This window comes from Cygnus olor, chromosome 1 (assembly GCF_009769625.2).
Source record: "Cygnus olor isolate bCygOlo1 chromosome 1, bCygOlo1.pri.v2, whole genome shotgun sequence".
In the NCBI taxonomy this organism is placed as follows: Eukaryota; Metazoa; Chordata; class Aves; order Anseriformes; family Anatidae; genus Cygnus; species Cygnus olor.
Genome location: NC_049169.1, coordinates 29,688,944 through 29,707,749, shown reverse-complemented (window position 1 = coordinate 29,707,749; position 18,806 = coordinate 29,688,944). Strand labels below are relative to the sequence as shown.

Sequence of the window (18,806 nt, the reverse complement as noted above, 5' to 3'; positions counted from 1 at the left end):
GCATGAATGACAATGAACATAAATGAGACATTTTGTACCACTTTTTGATAAGTGACATCTAGACCTTCAGGGATACTATCTCATTGTCAGGCTCCTCGGTATCTAGCTTAGATGCTCTGAATTACCCTCTGCAGGAATCTGCAATGTGCCTTAACAGACTACGTTGAGAATACATAACACTTAAACTACAAGCCTGTAATAGCTTAACATACACATGCATGAGTCTACATATACCAACTCGCAAACAACATTCAAGCAATACTTCACATTCTCTTCCATGCTTTTCATAAAAGAATACTCTTAACATACTCTGGGCAAAACTAAAAACTCAACTTTCCCACTATACCTAATGTAAGTAATGTTCTGCTATGAATAATAACACATTTCCACCCTTTTGTAGCGTGTACATGAAGTATTTCTGAATAAATCACCCTCTTCCTTGCTGCTGGTTTTGCAAACAGTGCTCTTGAAGTTCTTGTGCCAACCCAGGGCTCTCTCCTCTCAGACCACTGAAATGTGCCAAATCCACTAAAAGTTCTAAAATTGAGTTCTTTGAGATACCCAGTACAAGGACTCAAAATCACTCAGCAAAATGTCTCTTTGCATGATGCCACCCGGAAATACAAGTCTCCTTGACAAAACTACTTTTATGTCTATTCTGAGATCTGGCATTGTTTTCTTGTTACACTGATCTTTCCTCCATCTACTCTCTCAAAACTATTTTTGAGGTCTTCCACACCCAATGCTCTTCCTAGAGAAATGAGTTACTTGCCCATAACTTCCCAATTGTATATACACAATCATATTGTGTTATCTATAAATAAATTAAACTAATTAGGCAACTGACCATATTGTAAAACTCCCTTGATATAGGTCAGTTGCAGTAGATTCAAATGAGTACACTGAAGAACTTGCACTGATGTAACTAAATGGATTTAAATATCAATGTCATTAAGATCAGTGTCACTTCTTGTTGAGGGATGGTCTTAAATAGCTATTTCTTTCCCTTCAATATGGACATTCTCTGGATGTAACATATGACTGTCCTCTTTGTAGCAGCACAACGATCTTTTACATAGGTTTGATTTAACTTCACCAGAGTGTGTGAAAGCTCTCCATTGACTCCAAAGAGCATTGAATTAGCTCTGTGGTGGAACATATGCCTTTATGCTAAATACCAAAATTTTATATTCAAAACTTATTTGCTTGATGTACTGTTCAAGGTACTGTTCTGGGTCTCCCATCTCCTGTAAATCCCAGTTATCTCTCTTTTCTCTTTCTATGCCTGTTTTAAGCAAACAATTTAAATCCTTTTTTCTTTTCATTTAAAAGCTCCCTACTCAGTTGTGCCATGTCTAACACTGTATGTTGCTAACAAAAAAAATAAAAATAAAAAAATCTGCATTCAATCCTGAAAATAAAGTTTCTTTTTTTCTCAGTTATTACACAGGAAAGTAATGTTGACAGATGGATCAAACTGTTTGCCCTCAAATGCCATTATGAATGGATAATGAAGAAAAAAAATGCAACTTAGATTAGATTACTGGGCTGAAAGCAGACTATTCTGGTAGCAATTACAGAAAGTTTAGTTATTTACATATAAATAGCCAAGAAATTTCAACCCAAGATGTACCTTAAGATATAGAATAAGAAGTTCAGTAACACAAGGCTTAGGTCCATCTCAGTGCTTGGTGAGGTGATTATAACAACCACGCATCCAACAAAAAAAAAAAAAAAAAAAAAAAGAAAGAAAGATGGAAATCCATTATAGAGTCTTTATTGGAAGAGAAAGACCTGTAGAATTTTGAAAGCACTCCCATACCAATCAGAGCTCCAGTATCACGAATTCCTGTCATTTGAAAGGTTCAGTTCTAGTATCAGCCAATCATGCCTACATAAGAGTTCCACAGAGCAGAATGCGAGTAAAAAGAACAACATTGAGAATATAGTTTGAACACACCATATTTCTATTTCTGCCTAGGAATACCTTACTTATAGCCCAGAGCTTAGTCAATGGGACACCTGTGAGTTAAGTCAATGACCCCCAACTTTTTGTAGACTTGCTTGAGAAAGATGGAAATATTCTGACTCTCACTAAGCTCAACTCACTATTTGCTCTGTCTTAAGACTGCTGCTGCCTCCTCAGTTGCTGCCCACCCAGTCCAAGGTGGTGTGGTACAGCAGACACCGTAGATCTGGCAATATTTGTACATGTGGATTCCACCCTATTTTACTTACTTATCCCATGCCATTAAGATGGCCTCACCAATTACGAGCTACAGAACTAAGGTGCATGAATCGCATGTGAAAACTAAACATATTTAACAAGGCTGTTGTGGAAGTATGTCCATAGGTGGGACAACTCTTGTGGAAATGTTATTTTCAGTGATATCTTCCAGGCACGGGAAACAAGTCCTATTGGCAATAGTGAATAATGTCATCAAAACCACTATCATTTAGTAGCAAGGGGTTGATCAGCAGTGTTGTCACTACTAAACCATTGCCTTGCTCACTGACCACTCAGTTGGCAGACACAGGTGGGGTTTGCAGATAACCCAGACTGTGGACATGACCAGATGACCACTCATAAATGTTGTTTAATTTATTTGAACAAGATTCTCTAAAGGATGTTGAATTTCATCATCAGGAATAGGGTGACATGGCTTAGGAAGGTATATATATACTCTACCAGTGACTTGATACAATAACATGAAAATGAATCTTTAACAACAGAAAAGGTCACAAATGTAAAAGAGTGTAGTATAAAGAAGAAAAACGAAAGCCTGAGTCCCCAGAAAGGAAAGATTTCTGCAAATACACTACTAAAATGAAAGTCAGGGGGAAAAAAAAAAAAAAAAAGATTCTCTATAAATGTAAGGTATTTTTATTCACTGTAACTAAACTCAGGGGAGATCTATCTAGATGAGTTTTGCAGAATGATGTCAGGCTAGATACACTATGCAAAACATTTCTTCTAATCTTGAGCTGCTCCTGTGCTGTTAATAAATCCTGTTTTTAATTAGACCACTTGAGCCTCAGACTCTTGTAAGGAAATTTTCACACAGGTTGTCCCACAGAGATGAAACTTTCAATCACTAAAGGCTAGTGGAAGAAAAGTGGCTGACAGTATCTTTCTCCAGGGATTCCCAGTCAAAGAAGACAATTTTGCACTTATTTTAGAAGTGTATTACTATTGCAGGCCTAAGGTCAAACGCATTCTTCTTCCACTGACCAAGAACAAGAAGCAAATTCAAAAGAAACAGAGAAGACCAGAACATTTATATCTCCTTTTTTTTTTTCTTCTTCCTTTTTCAAACTTTAAAAACCTAGGAAGATAAAAGGAATAGTAAGTACTTGCACCACTACCAAATGACAAAATCTCAAATATGAGATTCAATTTCAGAGACTAGAATTGCAATGATTTTCAAATGCAAACTGGGGTTTTACTAGTCTTTTTTTTTTCTTTTTTTTTTTAACGTCCCAACAGGAAATGAATTAAAGGAATTCTTATTGAGATCTTATTAAGATTAGAATTGTCAGTTCAAATAACAAACCTGCAACTAACAGGAAAAGCAGAGTTCTGCAGTCGATACAATGGTTAAAAGCATCTGCTTTAATAGTTAATGAAATTTAAAACATTAAAAAAAATTTTTTTTGAACAGAGGAATTTAAAAGCTTTGACAAAATGATGAAAGTATTCTGTACAACCACTCTTTAATCTCCTATAATCTTCTTTCCTGCACAGTTGTACAAACACAATCCCAAAGGAAAAAAAAAAATGAATGTTTAATATTGTTTGATAATAAAGCACTGAATGCAACTCCTGAAGTACAGCTTGTAAACATGAAAAAATATTTCATCAGCTATCATACGAGTGTTATTTCTACTATTATAATAGTTGTTTTCTAGCCACTTCCTACTTTACATACAGTTCTGAAATAATACAGTTCTGAAATAACAAGCACTAGCAGCAAGTGATATTACAGCAAAGCGTCACAATACTTTTAGGACATATTTTGTGTTTAAATTGCACAAACTAGCTGTTGCAATCAGTGTAGAGGCATTGCAGATGTCATCACCTTTGAAGTTGCTTAATAATTATCCTCTAAACAATATACACATAAACCAGCACCAGTAATTAATGACAAAATCCCAATGCAAAGAGAGCATTTCAAAATGCATCTACAGTATTCTGCAAACATTCTTATACTTACTATTTGATTAGAGGCTCTTCCAAAAGGAAACAAAAAAAATATTATATACCTATCTAAAATTTTCTCACATGCATCTCATTTACATAGTAAAAACTCAGTCAGTTTCTTTCTTTGTAAAGGTTGTGTATATCACTAATATAATTTTCTTTTTCTCAATCATGCATTTTTTTTTTACTTTATATTTGTACTGCACCTGTTATTTGAGGTGCTCCTGTGGTAAAAGCTGTGTAGAGAAACGTCATAAAAGGCATGCCCAACATAAAAGATGAATAATCTAAAATGGGAAGTCAATGACAATAGTTTGACTCAGTAAAAAAAAATAGCTTGGGGTTGTGGAGGGGAAGGATGGAGGAAAATCAAAGCTTTTCATGTATTTTTCTCTCGCTCTGAGAAAGAACAGCTGGGATGCTTTAAGAATCTTATTATAGCTAATGTAGAACTTCATGGAGACTCTCAGGTTCAACTGAAATAGCAATCTACTTGGAAAAGGACCATTTTATCCCCCTTATTGGGCATTCTATACACACTCTGTGGATCTGAAGACTTCTTCTGTAACTGTTTAGCCAGTAAAGAACTATATGTAAAATGTATTTAGTAAGTGATAATTCAGAAACTAAAAAAAAAAAAAAAAAAAAGTAGGCTATGATGTTACAGAGATAATATTTTACAGCTTTAGATAAGGATATGAACTGGAAATAGTTGACACACTCAAGGTATTTTGGCAGATTTCAACATTTCAAAAGGAAATATGGAGGAAAGTTTAAATTATCTTACTGGAGAGGTTCAGGACCTAGCCCAACATTTTTTTTTTTAATTCAGTATCATACATGAGAGGTAGTCGATGTACAATGAATACATTGGTTGAAAAAACACTGACTTGTGTTTCTATATAGAAATACGGTACGTCAATATACAAATAATAATGCCTCTACCTGCTCTGGCAAAACACTTCTAAAACAGAAATGTTAATCATACTGTGAATTAAACTTTATTCGTGTGTAAGGCTTCTAGTTTGCCATTATGATTTTGCACCCATACAAACATCATTTATCATAGACATAAATCAGTGTCTTTATTTGCACATTTCAACAGCTATAGTAGGTATTTTTGCTTTTATATATATTTATCATGTCTTGAAGTTTTCTTTTTTTTTTTTTTTCTGGTACCATGGGACTTACCACACAGTGTGATCCCACTGAAGACTTGCACTGTATTAAATCAGCTACTTCATTACTTTTAGAGACTAAAACCACTTTATTTTTCTATTTGTACTGCAACATCAATCATTTAAAGTGTACTTTCAACTGTGTTTATATTATGAGACATACAAAGCACACAAGGAAATACATTGTAAATAAATTATTATTACATTACTGGATACCAATAAAGGTTGAAAGCAAGGAAGAAAAAACACAAAGCACATTACTTTCTCATGGTGAGACTGCAGCAAACAGCAAACTGCTTAATCTATAGAGACAAGACAAATGTCAAAGTAAATTCTTTAGCAGGACTATATAGCTCCAGGGACAGATAATGGCATACTGCGCTCCTCAGCTTCTAGGTCGCAGCCTGGAACCTGACTCAGATAATTCCTGTTTTATGCAATGATCCACTGCTTGTATATGCAGACATCAGGATTGTTAGTTGCATGTACACGAAGAATGCTGGTGATAAAACTCACCCCTTTCACTTCTTGTAGAATTGTCAGTAACTCACAGTGCAAGCCAAATGGTTTCCGTCATGTTGGAAAACCAACCACTAGCTAATGGGATAGGGACAAACTATAAATGTTTGAGCAGGTACGAAACTGCTATTGAAAAGAGGAATGCAGATACACCCAGGACATCTGATGCCTGCCTAGTGGCCCATGTGAAATGAGCACTTGACACGCTTTTTTTCCTAGTTCCCAGTGGACACATAAGGAGAAGTAATACCCATGGAAATCACTAACGCTGGCAGTAAAGCCAAAAAGAATGAAATATCCTTTAATTCTCATAGGACCTAAGAGTTGAGACATGTTACTAGAATACAGAATAGAAACATCACCAAAGACATGTGATATCCCAACTTCACTGTTAATCAATGGATGGGCTTATATATATATATATACACACACTTCCACATTCAAGTTAGAGGGGGGAAGCAGATCATTTTCACTACTGCTACAGCACAGCTCTGTACCAAAAGTTTTCACAAAAGTGTCTACTGATTTCAGCACTGGAGTATGCTCCTGAGAGGCACTAGAGAGAAGTGTTTATCTGCTAGTGAGACCTCTATAAAATATGTCGTATATAACCAAATAAAATAACTTTTCAACAACTATCAAAACTGTTGAAAGAGCATTTCTGGCAGTTTCTAAACACAGTTATAATGGTCAGAGTTTCAAAAAATAGGATTCATGATCCAGCACAGACCTGACAGCTGTTGTTAACCACCACTGCTGCTCATGCTGTTAACTGCTGTCATTTTCAATGGCAGTAAATTCCTAATTAGGATAACCCTTGATAGGAAACTGTATGGGCCTGCTTTCAGGACACAGCAATACACTTTGAACAAGTCATGATAATAAAAATAAAAAAAAAAAAGAAAATGAAATGAATATAAGCATTGTTATTATGAAGTGGATGAAGATTTTTGCCAGAAGATATATGCATCAAAAAAAGCACAAGGCATGGTGCAAAAGCCACTTGTTAACTAACAGGGAAGATGATGGGAAAGGAATACAGGGACAAGCATAATGACCAGCAAGTTCTTGAAAATCACTGATGGCTTTTTAAAAATAATATAATTTTTCTTAAGATCATACAATATTACACACATTTGGTGTCCATCTAGAAAAAGGAGCTGGAAGAAGGGCTCCTCTAGACTGGATGTTGACTCCAGGGAACAAGCTGGCTGAGAATATGACAGTGGGATAAATGCAGCTTGGGTGAGACTGATGATGAACTTAAAGAATTCACATTCCTTTGAGAGAAGGAAAGCAGCAAAATAAAACAATGAATTTCAGGAGGCAAACAAATTTAGATGAATCAGTGGAAAGAAAAACAACAAAAGGAAGTTAAGAAGATAGGATCAAAGAGCATTTTTTTTCCAATGGGGTAAAAGGATGGAATTCCACTAAAGCAGAGCTTTCATCGATCTTAAAAATAAAACAGGACAAGTACAAAAGAACATACAGTGACAAAATAAGAAAGGCCAACACACATTATGGAATATAAATAAAAAACATCAAGACTACCATGAAAAAAACCTGTAAATACAGTAGCAGTGAGAGAAAGCTAAAGAAAATATTGACCTGTCATTCAATAGAGAGGAAAGGCTATTGACAGAAAGAGTGCTGAGAAAGAGCCAAAGTATTTAATAACCTTTTCCACAAGTTGCCACTAAAACAGTCAACTGCAAGCAAATGGACAACTCAGTTTCTACCAATGACAAAAGAGAGCTCAACTCTTAGCATCGGTCAAGTTTATCTGAAGGTGTGGGATAGAATCACCACGATCTTGACAATCTGAATTGGTTTGACCTCCTAAGAAAGGAAGATGTGGAAGTAAAGGCCATTGGTAAATTTTCACGTGAGAATTGAGTGACAAGTGCAGTTGAGAATTGAGCATTTGGGAGAATTTGTTTTTTGCTTTTTGCAGTACACTACGAACTATCTTAATTAATAACAGACCAGTGTCCAGTCAGAAGACAATGAATAAGAGATAAGCCACTCTAAAACTTCAGTGACGAACATCTGTTCACAAGAAACACCTCTGCTGTCAACTGAACTGAATCAGATGAACTAACCCACAAAACAGATTTTAAAAAGACTATCATTGGCAATTCAGTTACATTTCTTCTCATCACAACCCAGTATATGTTATAATGAAAGAAAAAAAAATAAACACACACAACACTATTTATCTCACTCAAATCTGTAATGTAAGCTATAAAAATCCTTTATGGAACAAACATTCAGATTCACTATTCAATTTTTAACAGCATTTCTGTTCCTTCCTGGTTTTTATTGCAGTTGTATATACACAAATTAGTGGTGATAGCACGGCTGAAATAGTCAAGAGAAAATTAAAGCAATCTTAAGACAACCCAGGATCATGGGATTCACTGAGTATTATAAATGATTACTGTAGACAGAGGACAGAGGTTTATATTCCTACTTTTTTTTTTCTCTCTTCAGATTGTTTAAGTGAGAAAAATACCACTGGCAGAGGACATGAAGAGGTTTTAGAGGTAAACACATCTAACTAAACATAAGAGTTTAGACCTGATTCTGGAATCCAACAGAACAATAAATCCTGGCTCTAACTTCAGGACACCAAGGGTTCTGCCAGCTCAGGAGGAACCTACAAACACGAACACTGCACACAAAAGCATTTCCTGTAGTCTTAACTCACTCAAAGTCATTTTGAAATAGGCGATAGAGCATGCAGTAATATCACAATGATTTGGGACAACCCTGTTCATTTATTTAACTTTTAAAACACTTCAGATTTTATTTTTGTGAGAATTCAAAATTACAGATTTGCAGGGAATTCTCAACTATAAAGTGTAAATGTAAAGTGTCTCATAACCAGAGGTCTATCATGCTGGGAGTAGCAAACTAGTGAATGAAATTACACTATAAATGTTGCCAATTTTTTATTATTATTAGGAACAATATATGTAGACCTGCTAGAGCAGGTCCAGAGGAAGGCCATGAGGATGATCAGAGGCTGGAGCACCTCTGCTATGAAGAAAGGCTGAGAGAGTTGGGGTTGTTCAGCCTGGAGAAGAGAAGGCTCTGGGGAGGCCTCACTGCAGCCTTTCAGTACTTAAAGGGGGCTTATAAAAAGATGGAGAGTAAATTTTTGCTCAGGAAGATAATGATAGGACAAGATAGAATGGTTTTAAACTAAAAGAGGGGAGATTTAGTTTAGATGTTAGGAGGAAATTCTTTACTCAGAAGGTGGTGAGGCACTGGAACTGGCTACCCAGAGAAGATGTAGATGCCCCATCCCTGGAGGCGTTGGATGGGCCAGGCTGGATGCGGCTTTGGGCAACCTGGTCTTGTGAGAGGAGTTGGAACTGGGTGGTCTTTAAGGTCCCTTCCAACCCAAACCATTCCATGATACTATGATTTTACATCAGAAGAAACAGAACATTTTTATATATAAATTTATATTTTGATATTTATATAAATTTATAAATTTAATAAAGAATAAAGATGAAAAGGAAACTCATGTCTGATTTTTTTACTTATATAAACAGCCTGCGTTACTTATTCAGAATACATTATTTATATCACCCTCAAATAAAAAATGTGGGTTTTGCAGTTAGAAAGGAAAACAGGTCTCTAAATTTGACTTTGGTGAGTGATACAATGCTTTCCAGCAGAGTAAGTATGGATGTAGACTAAGAATAAGGGTCTTACAGTTAATGAGTACTTACAGGTACGAAGCAGATATTTAGCTCTCAGCTAATAAACTTGTTGTCTAGGGTCACTCAGACTGAAAATTATATTATTTTTTAACATGTAAACATTTAATTAATATTTTGTAGTCATTATGCTGTTCTGCTGTAGGTTGATTTCCTTGATCAAGCTGTTAGTTGCTTTAAAAGGCTAAGATGTCCTTAACTACTTCGCACAGAACAGAACATTAATCACATTCCTGACATTTTCAAATTTTGGCGGGTCTGTTTTGTTTTGTAAATATGTGCTGTATCAGATGCATGTGCTTCAGATAGATTTAGAATATCACCAGAAGTCTACTGAAAAATCAAAGAAGAAAGAAAAGGAAAACCATATGAAATTGGATAATCATAAGATGTAATTGAGGCCAAAAGCAGAAACCATTAATTTCACAAGAGAGCCTTGGATGGTATAAAAACCCACTTCAGATGCATTAGTTGGATATCATTTTCCGTTTCAGTAGGAATAAGATCAAATCAAGGCAGTCTCATAGTAAAAGAATCCTACAGTCACACTCCGCAAAGAGGGGTCATTTTAATTTCAGGGTCTTTTATTACACAGCAAGATAACTGATTGAACTGTGAAATAACATTTACAGCATAAATAAATTCTGATGTCCTCTTTAATGCATTTAGAAACTACAGAATTCTTTTTGTTTCTGTTTGCAAGAATTATTATGATTCTTCAATTACTTCTGCATAACTTCAAAATATTTATATGAGAACTCTACTATTGCTAAATCTTCTGCCACTACTAAATTTCGCACTAATTATCAAATTAAATTTTTTGAGGGCTGTGGTGATTTAATAGTTTCTGGGGTTCAAAAGCTCTTTACCAAAAATAACTTGATTTCTATAAACCCATTAGATTTCCTTACCTCTGGAAGCCTTTATCTAGAACAAAATATTTTTGAAATTAAAAGCAAGAAAGTAAAAAAACAATAGGCATTTATATTATAAAGCAAGAAAGTAAAAAAAAAAAAAAAAAAAAAAAAAAAGGCATTTATATTATAATAAACTTTACTCAAAATAAGAAAGTATAATTCTTAAAATGTCTCACAGGATCAACTGTCCACAGGAAGACATCTAGATACATGCAGCAGAGTACCCGTTTCCAAAAAACAGGTAAGAAGCCTCCAATTAGCATGCAACTCATACTAACACATTTTCAAAGGTGGTCTCAGAAAGCATGAGCATTTTAGTGTTTATAATATGCAACGATTCTGAAGATATCAAAGATACTAAGCTGATCTGGTTTTTGAAGGCATATTTTTTAATAGAAGACGCTACTGCTTTGGTTTAATGTTAAAAGTTTTTTTTTTCTTTTTTTTTTCCCCCAAGGACATTAAATTAAACTAAAAGATTGTAAAGACTTAAAGAAAACAGGTATTTTTTTTAATGATTTCTACTAACATACAAAAAAGCATTTTTTTAAATCACAGTGCAACAGCCTGCTTAAACTCATGAAGAAAGACCATACTGCCAGGAAACTTCCAGGCCTTAAATGACAAATTATCAGTAGCGTGTATGCTTGCTTGCTCCTGCTTACAAGCTGGTTGAAATGCTATTCCCCTCACTTACAGACCCATCAGGTCTGATTAACCAAGGCCTAATGTGTTGTTTTTCTTTTGTTTTTAATATTATCTTCAGATAGATACCTTTAAAAATATAATGATAAATCATCCAATGTAAATTTTGAGCATCTGCGATGTAGCTGAATTGCAAGGTCTGTCTTAATGATCAGCGATCATTGGAGATCTGTCTTAAACAGTATGTTTTTTCTAGAACAGTTATATTTTCTACATTTTATATTTTTTTCTAAAACACTCTAATTTTGGTGGCTATATAAGGTTATTAAAGAGGTGGGCTAATTGGTATCATAACACACATCTTTTAACTTAATTAAACTGTAAATTAACACACACTTTCAGTTCAACTAAATAAGCTTTCATTCAGAGGAAATCTGAAGTGTGTGTTGATGATACTCTCATTCTAGCTAAATTGTGTATTGCAACCAGGCCTTTTAATGAAATTTTGGGGAAGATGGTACTACATAGGCAAGTGATATTTATTCACACTCAAGGAAAACAAAACTGGATCACTGTTATCCCAAGATTCATGATTTTTTGCCTGTAAATTAATAACTCACCTGAAAACCATGCACAGGGTGTTTTTTGAATGCAAAAATTCCCTGATTGGATGATGATGATCAGAGAAATCTGTGTGTACTGCAGTGGCTTAGCATCAGTGAGGCTTCATTCTTCTCCAACTACACCCCACTAGTCTGTGCTAAAAGAGTGATCACAGATATTTTTGTACTACACTTAAGTACTACACTTCTTAGAAACTTTGCTAAAAACCTCAGTGCATAAAATTTACTCTGCTGTTTTTATTTTAAGGTCTTAGCCAAGTATGTGGAACACCTCTCACAAAAGATTATCTATTAATGCATGAATATGTGCTGAGACACCACGCTGTATGCCAGCAGCTTAACAACAGTTCTGAATTTACTTAGCAAGAAACATCTTGACACTTTTATTTACATGCTACCAAAAATACCTTCAGGAAAATACATAGACATTAAATGAAATGCAAATTTGGCATCTGTCAGTTCCAACTTACCCACTGCAACTTTGAGTCACACAAGTTGGCTGAACTGATGATTCTGACTCCCAAGTAACCTCATCTTTAGTCACAGACTCATTCACACCCCACTCTCAGTGCCAAACCACTACTGACTAAGGGACAGATTCGTCTATCAGAAGAATATCAGGTTGTAGGAATGAGATTAAATATGTTTTGCTGTTACCATAAGTACTTACTACTAAAAGTCAAGATATACATTTATTTTGTAATTGAGAAGGAACATCTCTGGACTACAATACTGAATTACCATCCAGGTGAGAGGAGTAAAAGTAAAATACTGTGAACACAAGAATAAATAGATTATTTTATGTTTAGTTTGGCAAAGAAGACAAAAGAGGCATTTTTGAAACTTCCAACTAAAACGTAACGTATGTAGATGTGTTTTCATTGAAGACATGATGTATGTGGATCACTTATTGTGTTTCAATCACGAGACAAGCAATAATGGTAAATATGTTCTGATATTAATTAAACTTCCCATCAACTTAAGCACATACCACTAACGGTATTTAAAGTCACATATTTATACATCTTCACCAGTCTTCCTTTAAGCCATAAAGGAATATGCATAAGCAGCACTCTTTCCCCAAGAAAAGAACTATCTGTCTTATAAGCAACTCTGATTACATATTTAATTATCATCTCCATTTCAAGATTACTGTGGCTACTCTGGATCAAATTACTAGCATACTGTAGCTCTGAAATCTTTATTATCTTTAAGCATATTACCAAAATTTGCAATAAGAATTCCTGTTTCCCACTTTAACTTTCAGACCACTTGTTTTCTCCATGTATCTATAGCAATTGTTGCATGTCTTCATTTTGAAATATTATATTTTAACATTATCCCAAAGACTCTTTAATCTTTTCAGTTCATGTAATGATTAACTACTTCACTGGGTTATAATACTTTTCCAGTGTTTTCACTGTAGATTTTTACGTGAGAATTCTATTCTAGTCCAGTTTTAATTTACACACATTACTCCTTCAAAGGCACGAAAATAACAGAAAGAATGGCTTATATTTTTAAATTATATTTTAATAAGAATGAATTTATTATCTTTTAAAAAAATCCTACTTATTAGGACTATTACATTCTTATTTTAATACTTTGATCTCAGGATCACTCAACTATGCATGCCAATCAATTAATTTTGATATATGCTCTGGAATTCTCAAAGTCATGTCATCAAAACAACAATTCACAGCAAAGTTTTCCCTAGTCCCTCTTTAAGCCTATGGTGCAATCCAAAGGCAGCACTAGCAAGAACAGCCACATGTCCTAATATAAAATTACTGCTAGTCAAATACATTTTTGAATTGCATTTGCAATTCTTAACATTCAGAGGTGTTATCCCCTTGTTAAATCAATTATGCTTAAGAGCAACATAATAAAGCACAAACTCAGAGAGAGAGAGAGAGAGAGAGAGAAAGAAAGAAAGAAAGAAAGAAAGAAAGAAAGAAAGAAAGAAAGAAAGAAAATCTCCTCTGCTATTCTAGTTATACGGAATAAGAAAGGATGAAACGCAGTGGCGACCTTTTTGTCACCAAAAAGATAAACTCTTAAACTCAGCAATTCAGGTTTAACAGTGCCTTTGTGATTTCCCAGTGAAAATTGGAAGATTGCTCAGTTAGGAAAGACCACCTGCCAAAACAAACCCTATTTCTAGGAAATTCTAGTTAATTCTAGATGAAACTGCAGTTGACATGCAGTCATCTCTGTTGACCAGCTTAGACCAAGTTTGGAAGCTGAACGTTGCACAGTTAATCACGGAATTCTATTAGAAATGAAAGACATATCAAATTTCCAAATGTGATTCTTCTTTCATTTTCCAAGGCAGGTACCCACTAATCAGCCATTCTAAAATGCATCATGAAGCCAGTCACTATAGAGATTGAATTATTTGATCAAATGACTAAAGCAAAATATGTGGCAAATATAATTGGACTAAATTTTTGTTGAAACTCTGACTCCAGGCTTTATTTTTCCCTCTCATCTATAATGTACCAGATAACACAGTTGGATACTTAAGATCTGAAAAAAAAAAAAAAAAAAAGTAAAGGTTTGAAATGATTTGTCGAGGTAAATGGAACAAAAAGGAATACTACTACTACTGTAAATAACTAGTCAGTCTTCTTAATATACAGACTACTGAAATGGAAAAAGGGATGCCTGCTGCAAATACATTTTTGCATGTTTCCCAAATACAAAGGAGGTACTAGCACTGTAGTATGCTGTTAGGCAAACATCTTACACTTATCTTCCAGCAACCCCAACAATAGCTAGCAGGCCCCAATGTATACAAATACTTGCCTTAAATCACCAACATATTAACCTACTGAAGTCAATTAAAATTCTCATGTGCTTAATGGTAGATGAATCAGTTTAATTTGTTATTGAATCACAACTTTGATTAAGATATTCTTCATACAATCCTTTTCATGTCTTTTTTCATGTGCAGTCCCAGTGACTTTCACTAGCTCATATTGAAATATCAGTATAATAGCCACGTGAAAATTCTTCCTCAGAATCTATCTCATTTACAATAAAGCAATGCATCATATTAATAAACCATTTTTCTTATTCCCCATATTATAATCTTTGCCTGTGTGTATGGAGGCAGCAGTGTTTTTCACTATTGGGAAAGTACTAGCGTACAGGATATACATTTTTGTTAATGCATATGAAATGAATGCTGCCGTTTTTCTGCATGTCTTCCCTTTTCCCAGTATACCCTTTTCTATATTCTATATCTATATCTTATTCTATATCTATAGAATAGGCCTTTTTAAAAAGAGATGCTTAAAATCTGAATAGAAAAACAGAATCATATGTATTACAAATTAAAAATGCCTGGTTGGCCAACTATTCTGTCTCTGCACTACACAAAGATTGTTCTCCATGGTACATTATCTAGTATATCATGGTACATATCTAGTATTTCATCAGTAAAGTTTCTAATGCCCTAAAAATAGGAATTCTACCACTCCTCTTGGAAGATTTTTTCCACTTAATAACTAAATATTTTTTTTCCAAGATTCAACCTAAATTTTTATTTTAATAATATCCATAATATCCTACGGAACTACCTACATACTCTTTCCTACCTTTGGTCTTCATATACACAAGATATTTCAAACTTCATCTTCCTTAATGATCTCCTAATTTTTAGCTAAAATATAAACAGTTACTTTATTAAAAATATATGCAGAGATCTTATGTAAATATAACACAAACATACGTATAAATTGAGCATATACATAATTTGAATGTAAATACATACATACAGATGCACACAGATGTAAATATATGTATGTATAAGATAAACAGGCACTTAATGTTTCCCTCTTAAATCTAAACTTCCATCATCCTCACTTTTGTTCATCATCCTCAACAACCTAATGTGCCACTGTCAGTATCTCTTGCGATATTGATTTACCTTTGGATGCTATTGCATCCAGAGTCTGATAAGACATGTCTTGATTTTTACCATACAACAGTGAAAATTTTTATCTAATAGGTCCGTATAACAATCCACCATCTAAAAAATAATACATTATAAACTATCCTCATTATACAGTACTCTAGAATCATAACAAAGTTTGCCACAAAAGACAACTTTTTCCTTTTTCTTTATTTTTATTTCCTTTTTCTTTTATTCTCATTATGGAATGAATGTAAACTCATTCTTAAATGTTAATAGTGACCGTTAAAAAAAAAAAAAAAAAGATGATTCTGCAACTTAATGAATTTAGACTTTTGGTACTGACTCCTGTGCTATCACATAAGCAAATTCAGGAAATTCAGTCTAGCTTAAACCACTCAGTCACTGAAAGCTATTAAGAGGGGGTTAGGCAGAGAACTGTCAGATATAATTTAGATAAAGCTGACTACATTGACGAGAGGTAGCTACATTAGAAGCATCCTCAGGAGGTCAGGGAGTCCTGTTTTCTATGGTTCATTTAATGAACTGATAACAACTGTAGCTATTCATCCTAAATCATTAAAAAGTTGATGACTTAGTCTCATATGTATGAGCAAGTATATATGCTAATCTAAAGAACAGACACAAAAATACTAGACATACAAACATAGAAATCAAGATCTACATTTCCCACACCAAAACCAAACTGTGAATTCATACAACATAAGTAGACAAGAGTTCTTACAGACATCTAATAATTTCACTGATTTTAATCCTCTTCAAGAAGCATTTGCTATTGACAGTTACATCAGATCACATTAGGGTATTCTTTTTTCTTCCTTAAAAAATGCTCTATCATAAGATTTTTTGTCAAACTGTTAAAATTGCCATTTCACAGCAATAGCTCAAGCCTGCTAGGAGTTACTGTCAGATGCATCTCTAACCCTGTACAGAACTCCAGATCTGTCATATCACCTAGTAGTAAGAAAATGCACAACAGCAATTACCCATGGAACAGATCTTGCTCAACATTAGCTTGATAGTAGATAAATTGTAAATTACCTGCCATGCAGCCAGGCCCAAACAACAGTCTTTAAAAGATACAAAATACAGGACTTACTCAAATACGAAAATTATCATATATTATTCCACTTTATGACTATTCCACTACAGGTAGGTAAAATACTTCTGGATTTCAGACAACATGGAAAGTGAATAGTTACATTATCAAAATCCACAGAGGCTTACAACACTTCAATTCTATTTGATAATGTCACATTTGGTATCAAAACCTTAAAGTCTTTACAGCTTCTGATGTAAAGTGATCTAAAGGCATTTCAATTTTAGAGTGAAATGAAATGTCATCTATAGATCTTTAGTATCAGCAAGAATCAATGAAGTGGTAATTTGGAGTAATAGGCAAAACCTAAATATGGCACACCTGGGAAAGGAGCAGCTCTGAAGACTGCAGCATACTCAGCCCATCTGCCTTTATTCCAACCAAAGCTACATTAAGTCAAGCTCTCTCACTCTGTTAAAGCTTTAACATGTAATAAAATTAACGTTCCTCTACATATTGATTTTTCACTTCATAAAAATGTAACACTCTGCAAAAGAAAAATTCTTCTCATTGCAGGTTTTTGTGTTTGTTTCTTTCCTTCTAATTTCAACTGGCAGCCAAAGTGCCCCGGGCCCAAAGGCTGTCCCAATGACACTGATCCCTTTGTTCAGATAAAATAACACATTGCAACTGTCATGTTATTGGCACATGCAAAACCCACCGGCAAAATTCCTACTTTTAGTGGAATTAAGTCAGTATGAATGCATGTTTAACAAAGTACAAAGGATAGGATAGCTTCATTAGCATACGGTAAAACAGCATGAAGCTGGGGATTCCCCATCCCAGTTTTACACTGATGAAACATTGCCCACTGAAAAGCAATAAACAATAATTTAACCACAAAGACCTAATTCATGTCAGTTTTCTGCCTTTTGAAACATATCAAATTATTGTCTGCATTCTGGAGAATTTTGGAATGTCAAAGTCTGTCAGAATATTAAACTTGGAGTATCAGCAAAGGGACCAAATGCCTACCATAAATTCAGAAATGCTGCCTTGAGATGAAAGACATCTAACGTTAAACATAAGCAGGAAGATCATTCTTAGAAAGATTCCTTCAAGGGAAGGTACATCTAGGAACAAAACAGAACATATTGACCTCTGCCTCTACTGTAAGAGACATGGAGGATTATTGACTCCACTTTGGTATCTCCAAATACAAACTAATGTACTTGCTGCTCTGTAATGAAACTCATGAACTATAAAAATAAATAAATAAATAAATAAAATAAAAAGAGATGTTTTGAATTTTATCATCTTTGCCCAAGATATTTACCAAATTTGAAGCAAAGGAAGTGTTAGAACTGATTTTCTGCCTCCGTTAGTTTTTTTAGTCTATCTGTATATCATTATTTTTTATAGTATGAATATTCTTTTTTAAGAAATGCCTGAAATCATTTCTATTACCATCTTTGCAAAACTTCTTTTTTTTTTAAGGGCTGGCTTAACTTAGTTGCTACAGAGTTTCTGCACCCTGTTTTTTCCTTTTGAATCTCAGTGGCAGGTGAACAATTTAGAACTAAATTGTTTACTTTTCATATTTTCCTTCTTCTACATAATTATAATTGTTCATGACAATTAACTCAGCATTGACTTTAACAAAAGCTAGACTAGTAATAAGTAGGAATGCTTAAAGTTCTACACATCTTAGAAACCAATCTGCAGAGAAATAAAACCAGTAAAAAAGATGATTCCTATGTTACAGATTAAAAATTGAACGGTCCAAATTGATTCAGACATGAACAATAGCTTACGCATTTCATGGTGTGCATAAGGACACCTGATCAACACTTGAAGTCTGCTGAGCATGGTAGCAATGATGACGGTGGTCACTGAAGTCTTATTCCCTGTGGCTGTGCCTCTGTTACTGCCACTGCAGGAATTCAGTTTTGGAACAAGAGGACAAGACCTTTAAACAAGTAGACAAGGCTTTTCACCACTTCCATAAAA

At 34.3% G+C, this 18,806-nt stretch overlaps 1 protein-coding gene across 4 annotated transcripts in view; it reads right to left on the bottom strand.

Moving 5' to 3' along the window:
- The window catches only part of IMMP2L (inner mitochondrial membrane peptidase subunit 2), a 468,784-nt gene that overhangs the window by 197,833 nt on the left and 252,145 nt on the right, over window positions 1–18,806 (bottom strand). The window contains exon 4 of one of the 4 annotated variants that reach the window (XM_040550667.1): window positions 1,634–1,687. The exons of the other annotated variants lie outside the window; for them this stretch is intronic. Coding sequence (XP_040406601.1) covers window positions 1,634–1,687 — 54 coding nt within the window. The remainder of the gene's footprint in view (window positions 1–1,633; window positions 1,688–18,806) is intronic. 4 annotated transcript variants of the gene reach the window in all.